The sequence below is a fragment of the Mirounga leonina genome, unplaced genomic scaffold (assembly GCF_011800145.1).
Source record: "Mirounga leonina isolate KUSES-001 unplaced genomic scaffold, KU_Mleo_1.0 Mir_166, whole genome shotgun sequence".
Taxonomy (NCBI): Eukaryota; Metazoa; Chordata; class Mammalia; order Carnivora; family Phocidae; genus Mirounga; species Mirounga leonina.
This window is the reverse complement of record NW_023270418.1, coordinates 245,322-258,696: the sequence shown is the minus strand read 5'-3', so window position 1 is coordinate 258,696 and position 13,375 is coordinate 245,322. Positions and strand designations below refer to the sequence as shown.

Below are 13,375 nucleotides of genomic sequence, written 5' to 3'. Positions count from 1 at the left end.
ACACCATACTACCTGTCATATATTTTATTTTATTTTCAATTCCATTTTAAGATATTGTTTGCAGCCCACTAACTTAATTTTGTGACCTAATTATCATGACCACAATTTGAAAAACACTACCCTAGAGAGTATATAATATTCGACAGAGTAACTACTTCTGGAGTAATTTGATGGTGTGTCTCAGTACCTGTCAGTCACTTAGTGGTGCTATGATCACATGACTTTATAATCATAGAATTATCTATGGATCAGTTGCTATGCCTACACCGAAATTGTAAATTCTTAGACACTACGGTGACGAATGTTAACTAGACTTATTGTAGTAATCATTTTGTAATATATACAAATATCAAGTCATTACATTATACAATGAAACTAATGTGTTATATGTCAGTTGTATCTCAATTTAAAAAATTGTTTTAAGACTTAGACAAAAGTAGGGCGCCTGGGTGGCTCAGTTGGTTAAGCGACTGCCTTCGGCTCAGGTCATGATCCTGGAGTCCCGGGATCGAGTCCCGCATCGGGCTCCTTGCTCAGCAAGGAGTCTGCTTCTCCCTCTGACCCTCCCTCCCTCATGCTCTCTCTCTCTCATTCTCTCTCTCTCAAATAAATAAAATCTTAAAAAAAAAAAAAAGACTTAGACAAAAGTAGAAGAGGAGTGTGGTTTTGAGAACTACTGATATAAAATAATAGACCCACAAGTATTAGGATGTTTCTATAATGTACTGATTTTCAGTCCTACCTGCACATTAGAATTACATGGGAAGCTTTTAAAAAATGTTATCCACACCCCATCCCATTGAATCAGAAACTTTGGGTGAGTGACCTGGATACTGGTATGTTTCCAAGTTTCTTAAGTGCTTCTAATGTGAGAAAGGGCTGAGTATCCTTGTATCTTTAGAGGAGGAAGCAAGATGAGAAAAGTAGCTGTCAGTGGAAGGAAGATTTCCTTAGTAGGAAAAGGATTGCAGTGGAAAATAAAACTTTTTATTTAGACCTGGCCTATTTCCAAAATGGGTTTGAGGTACATTGCAAAAATTGCCAACCCTTCATGGTACTTACCATGTCATGTACCGTTGTAGGAATTTTACATACCTTAACTAATTTCATCCTCACAACAACCCTATGGGGTAGGAGGTATTATTTCCATTTTATAGAGGAAGGAATTGAGGCACAGAGAAGTTAAGGAACCTGCCTAAAATCATATAGCTAGTCATGGGTGAAACTAGGATTTGAACCTAGGCATTCTTGCTCCTGAACAGCCGTATTCATAAATACAGGGATGAAAGACACGCAGTAAGACTATGAAAGTAGGAATGACTATCAGGAAATACAGTAGAATAGCTAAGGTAATTGATCAGATTTCTAGTTTAAGTTTAGTTTTTACACTTTTATTAGGTTTAGCTTTTGGCTTCCTGGCATCCAGGGCCGTCAGAGATTTTTGCTCTTGGTAGGCATGATACGTGTAGGTGGTTAGCACTGGAAGAGCATGCACTCAAGTTTCTGGCTCTCAGTACTCTGAAATTTAAGAACCCTTGGACGAGGTCACTGTTAGGGTTATTTTCAGCTCCAAGTTCTATGTATCTAACCCAGCTCATTTGCACTTAATGAGCAACCTGAGAGTCAGTATCAAATGTATTGAATTCATCTTTGTTGATTCATTCATTTTTCATTTGTTTATTCATTCACTCTTATTTATATAAGAAACCTTTATTGTCAGCCAGTATGTTAGGCACTCTACTTGGTGCCGGGGTTATAGAGATGAAAAATACATAATCCTCTGGAAGTTTACAATGTGAAAGGAAACATAGACCTGTAGGCAAATCACTTCAATGCAGAATAAGTATAAAAATAGAAGTGTCCACTACCTTTCAAGAAAGGTGCGATAGCTCTGCTTGGGTGGAGCAAAGAAAGTTACATCAAGAAGATGCTGTATCCTGGGCGCCTGGGTGGCTCAGTTGGTTAAGCGACTGCCTTCGGCTCAAGTCATGATCCTGGAGTCCCGGGATCGAGTCCCGGGATCGAGTCCCACATCGGGCTCCCTGCTCAGCGAGGAGCCTGCTTCTCCCTCTGACCCTCCCCGCTCTCTTGTACTCACTCTCTCAAATAAATAAATAAAATCTTAAAAAAAAAAAAAAGAAGATGCTGTATCCCAAATTCCTGGCACAGTAGGTCCAGTAAATATTTATTAAATTGAATTGGATGAGCTGGTCATTGTCTTAAATTTCTTCAAGTGTTACACTGCTGCTTTAATGGGAACATGAAAATGGAGAAGTAGGCCTTGATCTATATAAATCCTTTATATATACACTTGACTAGACTACATGTCTTAAAATGCCACCTAGCTATACAAATATAATGTGTATGCTTCATCATTGTTTGAAAATGTGTTTATTTTGTCTCACATAGGTAATACATATAACATACCAATTCGTTTGTGGATTTTGGATTCCCACCCTTTTGCTCCCCCCATTTGCTTCTTAAAGCCAACTGCAAATATGGGAATCTCAGTTGGAAAACATGTGGATGCTCAAGGCAGAATATACTTGCCGTATCTTCAAAACTGGAGCCATGTAAGATCAATTTGGATTTTCTTTTAAAAGTTTTTATTTTTCTGATTATTTATCCTAATGGTACAAATAAGTTACTGAATTTTCTTTCAATGGTATTCCTCATATGGACTTTAAAAGTAGTTTGAAATTGAGCTCCCTGGAATCACCCAAGTTCCAGAACCCCAATGACAGACCGCAGCCTGCATGAAGTGCTCTCTCCAGGTCTGGAGCCAACTACTATTTGCTCCCTCTCTTCTGATAGTTGTTCAGTACTTGATAAAGCACATGAAAAGTTACTAGCAAGATATTGGACATTATCTCCTAGTCCCTCCTTCTTAAAGATTTTTATGTAATATATGTATTTATTTGTAGTTTTGCCTGTTTTTGACCTTTATGTAAATTGAATCATACTGTATATAATCTTCTGTTACAAATTTTGTTTTAACTCAGCATTAAGTTTTAAAAATTCATTCACGATGATTTATGTAACCAGTTTATTTGCTTTACAAGTTCTCACATGCAATTTTATTTATTTATTTATTTATTTTTTATTTTTTTAAAGATTTTATTTATTTATTTGACAGAGAGAGACACAGCGAGAGAGGGAACATAAGCAGGGGGAGTGGGAGAGGGAGAAACAGGCTTCCCGCCGATCAGGGAGCCCGATGTGGGACTCGATCCCAGAATCCTGGGATCATGACCTGAGCCGAAGGCAGACGCTTAACGACTGAGCCACCCAGGCGCCCCTCACATGCAATTTTATTATCTGTACTTTTCATCTACCATTATTTTGAGCACTTCTCATTTTAAACAGTATTTCAAAATACATGGTCTTTAATTGGTTGCCTGATGATCTCGCATAAAAATATTGGCATAATGTATTTACAAATTGATCTGTTAGATATTTAATGATGAGCATCCTTAAAGATAAATATATATAAACATAAATGTGTATATATTATAAATCTTTAATAATTTCCTAATGATAAATCTCTAGGAATGGAATTGTTGGATCAAAATTTATAAATATTTTGAAGGCTATTCTTATATATTGCCAAATTGGCCTCCAAAAGGTAGACAAAATGTATCTCTACCATCACTTGAAATCAGTGTAGAATCCCTGTTCTGTAGTACCCTTGTTCTAACGGAAGGTACTATCATTAAAGCAAAACAAACCCTTGTTTCTCTCTATATATTTACTTAGAAGGATGTAGAGTATGTTCTCCTTTTTGTAAAAATTAAGATTTTTATGAAAGGATAATTTAGAATATATTTCTACGTATCCAGGAGGTTGTAGGACAGGAGGACCAGGAACCCCTAAGTGAGACCAGGGATATGTCAAGAGTCAAGTGAAGTTGGAGTAAAGAAAGGATGGTGTTAGGATTACAACTTTTTATTTTATATACATCCCGCAAAAGGTGTGCAATTATGGACATGTTTTATTTTTTCTTTATACTTTTCCATATTTTTCCACATATATATAAAACCTTTAAAAAGAAGAAAAAAAGAAATACAAAAAGAAGGGATGCACACCAGGTGGTTGGTAGTGGAGGTTAGGTGGAGGAACACTGACCTTTTACTTTATGAATTTGTACGTCATTTGCATTATTTGGTGATTTTAATAAATAAGATTGCCAGTTAAATGTGCTAAATAGGGCATAAAAAATTTGTCATTTGGAGGGACAAAAATGATATCTTAATGTTTAGTTTTTTGACTATTTGAGAAATTCAAATCTTTTTCATATGTCAGTCGATTTATGTATGCTCTAATTATCTCCTTCATCCATTTTTACCCTTTTTTTTTTTTTTAAGCTATCCTCAAACAGTATTTTGACATCTGTGCCCTGTTGTGGGAATTCATTTTTCCTGTTTCCTCTTTCTGGTTTTCACTGGCATCTCTTTTCATAGTTTTGTTTCTATAGTAAATACTCAGAGGTAGTCCTATAGTCTAGTTGAGGTGATGCTTTATTTTAGTTTAAACAGTATTGATTTCATTTTACTATTTTGAGCCTCTTTATTATAAGCTAAAACAGGGGCACCTGGGTGGCTCAGTCGTTAAGCGTCTGCCTTCAGCTCAGGTCATGATCCCAGGGTCCTGGGATCAAGCCCCGCATCGGGCTCCCTGCTCCGCGGGAAGCCTGTTTCTCCCTCTCCCACTCCCCCTGCTTGTGTTCTCTCTCTCACTGTGTCTCTCTCTGTCTAATAAAAAATCTTAAAAAAAAAAAAAAAAGCTAAAACAATTTTTTTTAAACTAGAACTAGTCTTAAGAAGACAATACATTATTTAAATTGCCCTATTTAAAAGTACCACAGTAACTTTAAATTGCTCATGCAGTTGGAATTATAATTATGTAGTAGAATTACATAGAATTTTGGAGCTGGAAGAAATCTAGAGGCTGTCTAGGCCAAGGATTGCAGATGTTTTCCCCAAGAGATTCAATGTGCTGTGTTAGACCTACAGAATTTTGTTGAACAGCAAAGTGGTTTTGTTTTGCTTTGTTTTGTTTTGTTCTTAATATGAATCTGAATGCCTATATGTATACTCTTTCCAATTTGCTACAATAACCATCTCCCTAAATTTTCTTATACTTGACAACTTCACACATTATTATCTGCTTGGTCTTTAAAAGTGTTTGAGGGGCGCCTGGGTGGCTCAGATGGTTGGGCGTCTGCCTTCGGCTCAGGTCATGATCCTAGGGTCCTGGGATCGAGTCCCGCATCGGGCTCCCTGCTAGGCGGGGAGCCTGCTTCTCCCTCTGCCTCTGCCTCTCTCTCTCTCTCTCTGACTTTCATGAATAAATAAATAAAACATTAAAAAATAAAAATAAAAAAATAAAAGTGTTTGAGTTTTTGATCCTAATAGCTTCATCCTCTTAATTTATAAATAGTGAAACTCAGACTCTTGAGAAATTAAGCACTTTTTAAAATGAGCAAACTTTTGAATATTTTTAATAGTAATAATAAATATTTTACACTCACAGCATATAGGTTGCATGCATTTGTTTCCCCTAACAGCCACTTGGGATTTATTTTTCATATTATACTGCTGATAACACTGAAACTCAGAGAGGTTAAGTGGATTTCACTACGGTTGCTTAATAAATTAAAAGAAACAGTACTGGATTAGATAATATTTTATCAGTGTTACTTTTCTGATTTGATAATGCTTATATAGGAGAATGTCTGGTTTTTTGTTTTTTGAGGGTTTTTGGGTTTTTTTTTTTGCAGATTTTATTTATTTTGAGAGAGAGACAGAGAGAGAGAACACATGCACACGTGAAGCAGGAGGAGGGGCAGAGGCAGAGGGAGATAGAGAATCTCAAGCAGACTCCACCCCAAGTGTGGAGCCCAGCACAGGGCTTGATCCCAGGACCCTGAGATCACAAACTGAGCAGAAACCAAGAGTCAAACGCTCAACCGACTGAGCCACCCAGGCACCCCTGTTTTTTTTTTTAATGTTTTATTTATTTATTCATGAGAGGCAGAGAGGCAGAGGCAGAGGGAGAGGGAGAAGCAGGCTCCCCACCTAGCAGGGAGCCCGATGCGGGACTCGATCCCAGAATCCTGGGATCATGACCTGAGCCAAAGGCAGACGGCTTAACCATCTGAGCCACCCAGGCGCCCTTGTTTTTTCTTTTAGGAAATATACACTAAAGTATTTAGGGGTGAAAAGGTATTAGATCTGCAATTTATTCTCAGTTGGTTCAGAAAAATATAGAGAGGGAAGGAGACTGAGAAAATATATGTGCTAAAATGTTAACATTTAAAAATTTTTTGTACTTCTTTTTACAACTTTTCTATAAGTCTGAAATTATTTCAAAATTAAAAAAAATCAAAAAAAGAGAGACAGTTCCTGAACGTAGGTACTTTGCCAAAAGCACATTCATGTTATTTTCCCATCTTTTGGAGATGTGGATTAGCATTTCTCTAATTTTCAGTTTAAAGAATTAAGTAATTTTTCAGTTAAAAGTATTATGTAATTTGGGGGTGCCTGGGTGTCTCAGTCGTTAAGCGTCTGCCTTCGGCTCAGGTCATGATCCCGGGGTCCTGGGATCGAGCCCCACATCGGGCTCCCTGCTCAGCAGGAAGCCTGCTTCTCCCTCTCCCACTCCTCCTGCTTGTGTTCCTGCTCTCACTATCTCTCTCTGTCAAATAAATAAATAAAATCTTAAAAAAAAAAAAAAGCATTATGTAATTTGTATGGTAGTTTTCAAAAAATAAGAGCATAATGCAAAACTTTCTTTTGGTTAACTTGGTAACAATATATAGGTTAACAAGGCAGTATTCTTTAGAAAAATTTTTGCGTAACTTTTCCCTTTGTATTCTGCAGCCTAAATCTGTCATTGTTGGACTAATTCAAGAAATGATTGCCAAGTTTCAAGAGGAACTTCCCCTGTATTCTCTACCGTCATCTGATGAGGCACGGCAGGTAGACTTGCTAGCCTATATTGCAAAAATCACTGAAGGTTTGTATTTTTGTTGATCAGAGTTATGAATTTACAATTTCTCACTAATATCCTTTATTCTCTGCTACTGGATTTCTATAAATAAATATATTCATGTATCTGTACCTATCTGTGTTGAATCAAAAATCCTATACGTCTATCATAGGGTGTTACCATACAGTTCCAATAATTGTAGTTTCTTAAAATGGAAAAGATTACTCTTACACTGACAGATAAAATAATTTGGTGTTTTGCTCAAAATCACTTGATATGATGATCCCAAACCTTTTTCATTATATGTTTATGTGGCTTTTTGCCTCATTCAATAAATATATTGGATCAGAAAATTTGTGATTCTCATGTTTCTCATTGAGGATAAAGCAAAATATCCATGCTTATAAAATTCAGTAAGGTGTTAAACATTTTTGCATTATAGAACAGAGTGGTAAGAATCAGAATGTTTTTCAGGATTATGGAAGTTCTATTTTTTAGTCTTATATGTTTTAATTGTTTAGAAAGATATTTTCTTTTTAAAGGGGTAGTCTCTATTTAGTAGAATATTTACTGAGATTCCTTTCTGTCTTGCTTGTCACTTGTTCACATATTTTTGAGTGCTTCTTCTGGACTAGCACCATGTTTTCTGTCCAAGTTATTGAAGGTTGGTGTATTTTTTTAAGATGCTAAAAAAGATTTTTGATATTATTTCAAAATTCTCATGGCAATGCACTTTTATTTCTAGGTGTCTCAGACATGAATTCAAAGAACTGGGTAAATCACGAGCATAAAACAGTCAATAAAATTACTGTGGTTGGAGGTGGAGAACTAGGTATTGCTTGCACATTAGCAATCTCAGCAAAGGTATGTAAGCATCGTGCTTATACATCCGTCTATCATGTTGCTACACTTTCAGGCAGTTTATGTTTAACATACAAGAAATGATGGCTTCCTTTTGTCTTGTGGAAAAACCTCATTTTGCCTTAAAATATATTTAGTAAGTTGGCAAAAAAAAAACTGAAAGCTCTCATTAGGGATATTGCTTCTTAATTAGTACTTAGTCATGGAATAGGCTTTAAAAAAGAGATTTGAACAATGGGCTCATCATCCTATTCCAAGGGAAACCTCAACGTGACATTTATCTGACTTAGTCACCAATTCCTTTGTGTTTTCTGAGTCATGCCGCTTTAATTAAGCTCTTATTTAATATAATACTTAATTTTAGCTCTTTCTAAAATTAACTTTTTTTTCTTAAAGATTGCCTTTTCTTGTGTAATTACTCCACTTTCTCTTAGGACCATAGTTTCTAAATTGATATATTTTTTTTATTCTTATGTTAATCCCCATACATTACATCATTAGTTTTAGATGTATCTAAATTGATATTTTACACTAGTTTGAAATTTATTTTTCCATCAGTCCTTTTTACTAGATCTTCTGTATATAAATTATTTTCAGAAAGGCTTAAATTCCCTTCCAGAGAGGTTCAAAAGACCTTCCAGGGTCCCAGTATCATCGTAACAGCTTGTCTGTGTCTTTTCAGGGATGTAGCCCAGAGTGGAATAGCTGTCCCTCTCTGTTTATTTGGTAGCAGGCATTTTGTTTTTTTCTTTTCTATTAAAATCTGATTGTTTGTCAGGCTCCTGGGTGGCTCAGTCGGTTAAGCATCTGCCTTCAGCTCCAGTCATGATCCCAGGGTCCTAGGATCTAGTCCCGCAACAGGCTCCCTGCTCATTGGAGGGCCTGCTTCTGCCTCTGCCTCTGACCCTGCTTGTGCTCTCTCTCTCTAGCTCTGTCTCTCAAATAAATAAATAAGATCTTTAAAAAATTTTTGTCACCTAAACTCTTCCCTTTTTATTTCAGACTCACATATGTCTTAGGGATAGGTTGTACTTTAGTAAATAATTAAATTGTATCCAGGGAACTAGAAAATTTTAAAAGCTGGCTGCACAGAACAACATATACTAACTTTTGACTTCATTTCGTTTCCTCCACTTTCCATCTGAATACACAAGTCCCTCTTAATTGGAGTTTGAATTGTTTTCAGTTCCTTTGTTACTAAACAGAATGATTCCATAAACATTGCTTCACAAATTGCTTATTTTCTCCTCTGAATTTTCTTTTAAGTGTACATAATCTCGAAAACAGTACTAGTGTGGGGGTGCCTGGGTGGCTCAGTCGGTTGAGCGTCTGCCTTCAGCTCAGGTCATGATCCCAGGGTCCTGGAATCAAGCCCCACGTCGGGCTCCCTGCTCAGGGTGAAGCCTGCTTCTCCCTCTCTCTCTGCCTGCCACTCCCCCTGCTTGTGCTCGCTCTCTGTCTAATAAATAAAATCTTAAAAAAAAAAAAAAACCCAATACTGGTGAATCAGAGGGTATGAATGGTCTTTATGGTACTTATTACATATTGCTAGATTGTGCTTCAGAAAGGCAGAATTAATTTATGCTGCTAATAACAGTATGCACATCAATCTGATTTTTCGCATCCCTAACAGTACTGAATTTTATCAATTTTGTTTGGTTTTGGTTAAGTACAAGAAAGCCCCTTAAAGTCATGTTTCTTTAACAGTTGGAAGAGTCTCACTGTCAGTATTCTTTTGTCTGTAAACTGTCTAAATGGAAATTTTTTTCCATTTTTCTTTGTAAGCATTAGTATTTTGATGCAAGATACAATATATCGAATATTATGATACAGTAGTAGCCATAATGGTGTCGGTAGAAGTGGTGGTGGCAGCAGCAGTAACTAACCTTTGCTGAATGCTTACTAGGTGCCAGGCACTCCACTAAACGACTTGACTAATTTTTACTAAGTTTTACCTAACCCTATATGTTAGGTACTATCATTACTGCCATTTTACAAATGAAGAAATCAAGGCAGAGGGAGGTTATGCAACTTGCCCAAAGTCACACTGTTAATAAATGGAGGCAGGATTTGAAGTGAGGCAGTCTGTTTACAGAGCCTGTATTCTAAGTCTTTTTTTTTTTTTTTAAAGATTTTATTTATTTATTTGACAGAGAGAGAGACCGCGAGAGCAGGAACACAAGCAGGGGGAGTGGGAGAGGGAGAAGCAGGCTTCCCGCAGAGCAGGGAGCCCGATGCGGGACTCGATCCCAGGACCCTGGGATCATGACCTGAGCCGAAGGCAGACGCTTAACGACTGAGCCACCCAGGTGCCCCCCTGTATTCTAAGTCTTTACTGCTCAGCATGTGGCTTTCAGACCAGCAGCACCGGCCATATCTGAGATCTTATTAGACTTGTATTTTCTAAGGCCCCACCCCAGACCTGCGGAAGCAAACCTGCATTTTAACACAACCCCTGGTGTTCCGTGTGCTGTACTGATCTATTAAATGGTGATCCCTTCAAGCTTGGGAAGTTCTGCTGTAAACCACTATGTTACACTGCCTCATTATTGCTGTTGTCCTTACGGATGGACATTTAGGTCATTTCTAGTCTTTTGAATCTCCTTATACGCATTGTATCACGTTACACATGTACTAATAAACTTATAGGAAATTTTCTATAAGTGAGATAAGTGGATTAAAGGAATTACTGTGTTTTTAAATTTTGATAGAACTTGTCAAATTATCCCCCATATCAATTGTACCAGTTTATGCTCATACCCACAGTGTGTAAGAATGCAGGTTTTCCCACACTACTGTTGTTTAACTTTTGGATCTTCGTGTGTCTCATAAATAAAAAGGTAACTCATAGTTGTCTTTGCATTTCTCTTTGAGTGTAGTTGACAATAATAAAGTTAATAGGTACAATTTAGAGAGGACTTCCCTCCGCCAGCTTTGGGTCACATATTAATCCTCATAACCCCATGAAGTAAAGCCAAGTTCAGTGACTTGCCTAGCGTCACAGAGTGTAGCTCAGTTGTTTTCTTTTGTACTTTCTGCCTGATGGTCTGGTAAATCCCTGGGTACTCTTGCCTTTGCACACTAATATAGGAAAGATCCTCACACTGCTTACCACTTTAGAAAAAGACCTTCTGGGTGCCTGCGTGGCTCAGTTGGTTAACCGACTGCCTTCAGCTCAGGTCATGATTCAGGGGGTCCTGGGATCGAGCCCCACATCGGGCTCTGTGCTCCATGGGAAGCCTGCTTCTCCCTCTCCCACCACCCCCCCCGCTTGTGTTCCCTCTCTCTCTCTCTTAAATAAATAAATAAAATCTTTAAAAAGAAAAAGACCTTCCACAAAGGTAACTTGACTTGGAGGAGTTTCTATGCCGTCATTAGCCCATGGGACCCAGGGAGCCATCTACAGGCATGCGGAGTGTTTTCCATGAGATCTCTGGGGAAAGTTCTACATGATAATAGGATTTTATTTTAGATTTATGGCTATTATCCTTTTTTAATTTTTTTTTTAAAGATTTATTTGAGAGAGAGAGCAGGAGCAAGAGAGAGCACAAGCAGGGGAAGGCAGAGGGGCAGAGGGAGAGGGAAAAGCAGGCTCCCTCCCAGGGCCCTGGGATCATGACCTGGGCCGAAGGCAGATGTTTAACCAACTGAGCCACCCAGGCGCCCCTATTATCCTTTTTTTTTAAAAGAGAAACTTGGCATTGGTGTTGACTTTCATGCTAGAAGTGAGGCACTAAAATAGAGCAAAAATCACCCTAAGTACTTTCAGAATGGAAATTATGACATCAAAATGAAAACATAAACTCAAGAACAACAGCAAATGTATTGAGTACACCAGCTTATCCGTATTACTCATTGTCCCATCAAAGGAAGTCTGCAGTCTGTGACTTCTGAGTTAAGTCCTGCTAGATCCCAATTTTCAGTCAAGCCTAAAGGATCACATGACTCACATTCACAGTAATTTCTTGATTGCGTGTCCTTTTATTGCTATTGTATTACTTTTCCTTCATAAGACAGCACATGAGGCCTGTGCATTCTACTTTAGCTTCACTTCTGAATGAATTTAAATTGAGTAACTGGCTGTGTTTGCATAATGCTATATATTCTTTTTCTTATTTTACTGTACAGGGCATTGCAGACAGACTGGTCCTCTTGGACCTCTCAGAAGAAACAAAAGGAGGGGTGATGGACCTTGACATCTTTAGCCTGCCTAATGTGGAGATCAGCAGAGGTATGGTTATTCTGCTTAAAAGATGTTTGCCTCATTTGTTCTTGTATTTGAGTCCTAGAATTTTTTTTAATGCACTTTTTTTTTTTTTAGAACAGTTTTAAGTTCACAAGCAACATTGAGCAGAAGGTTTCCTGTATATATCCCTTATCCCTGCACACGGACAGCCTCCCCCATTATCAGTATTCCCCACCAGAGTGGCACAGTTGATGAACCTACCTTGACACATTACTATCATCCAAAATCCATAGTTTACATTACGGTTCACTCTTGCTGTTGTACATTCTGTGGGTATGGACAAATCTATAATGACACGTATTTACCATTATAGTATCTTTCACTACCCCAAAAATCCTCTGTGTTCCGCCTTGAGTCATGGAATTTTAATGCTAAAAAGCACATTAAAGATCACCTAGTCCAAGTTCCTCATTTTGCTTATTGGGAAACTAAGATTCAAATAAATAAAGTGACTTACCCAAAGTCATACGAGATTGTAATTGATTACATTAACAAGAGTCAAATGAGCAGAGAACATTCTGATTGGTCAGAAGGATTTATTCTGTCTTTGACTTATACTGTAGTATAGATTTGTTTTCTTTGATTGCTTCCATTCTCATAATATATTGGTTAAGAGCACTGGTTTTAGAGTTAGGGGGTTGCATCCCAGCTCTGCCATGTTACAGCTCTGGCATTTGTCAGGTTATATAACCTCTCAAAGTTTAGCTTTATCACCTCTAAAGTGGGAATAATACCTACCTCTTGGTATATGGCAGAGTGTTAAGATTTTTACAAAAAATGCATATTGCTTTCACTAAAAATATATTGTTAAAATAAGTTTTAATAAGAACAAAAGGATTTCTTATCATAAATAAAATTTTAAATGTTAGGAAAGTAGTTTTTAATTTCATCTTTTTAATTTAAAAATTTGCAAATATTTTATAATGTACATAATGTATTAGTACAGACATATATTTAGGTAAATATCACATTTGGGGGTGTGGGCTTAAAAATATTTCATTACTAGAGATGCATGATCCAAAAAATTAGCTATAGGTTTTAATAGCTATTTTGAAAAAGTCCAAGTGGAGCCAAAGCATAACTCTAGGATGGTCAGTTGTAGTCATCAGTGCCTGTCATGATGGAGCATTACTCAAATTTCCAAAACTATTGACCTTAATTTCCCAAAATTACTAATGTACTTCTCCATATAATGGAATATATTTATGAGATGTTCGTTAACATTATATTTAAAATTCTTCATGTAATAGTAATTAAATTCAGTGTTATCAGGAACAT

At 37.1% G+C, this 13,375-nt stretch overlaps 1 protein-coding gene across 3 annotated transcripts in view; it reads left to right on the top strand.

Moving 5' to 3' along the window:
* UEVLD (UEV and lactate/malate dehyrogenase domains) overlaps positions 1–13,375 on the top strand; it is a 43,837-nt gene that overhangs the window by 10,095 nt on the left and 20,367 nt on the right. For 2 of the 3 annotated variants that reach the window (XM_035012427.1, XM_035012428.1), the window contains exons 4-7: positions 2,410–2,573; positions 6,882–7,017; positions 7,736–7,854; positions 11,980–12,082. In XM_035012427.1, the coding sequence (XP_034868318.1) occupies positions 2,410–2,573; positions 6,882–7,017; positions 7,736–7,854; positions 11,980–12,082 (522 nt within the window). The remainder of the gene's footprint in view (positions 1–2,409; positions 2,574–6,881; positions 7,018–7,735; positions 7,855–11,979; positions 12,083–13,375) is intronic. The other variant, XM_035012429.1, reaches the window with a different exon arrangement.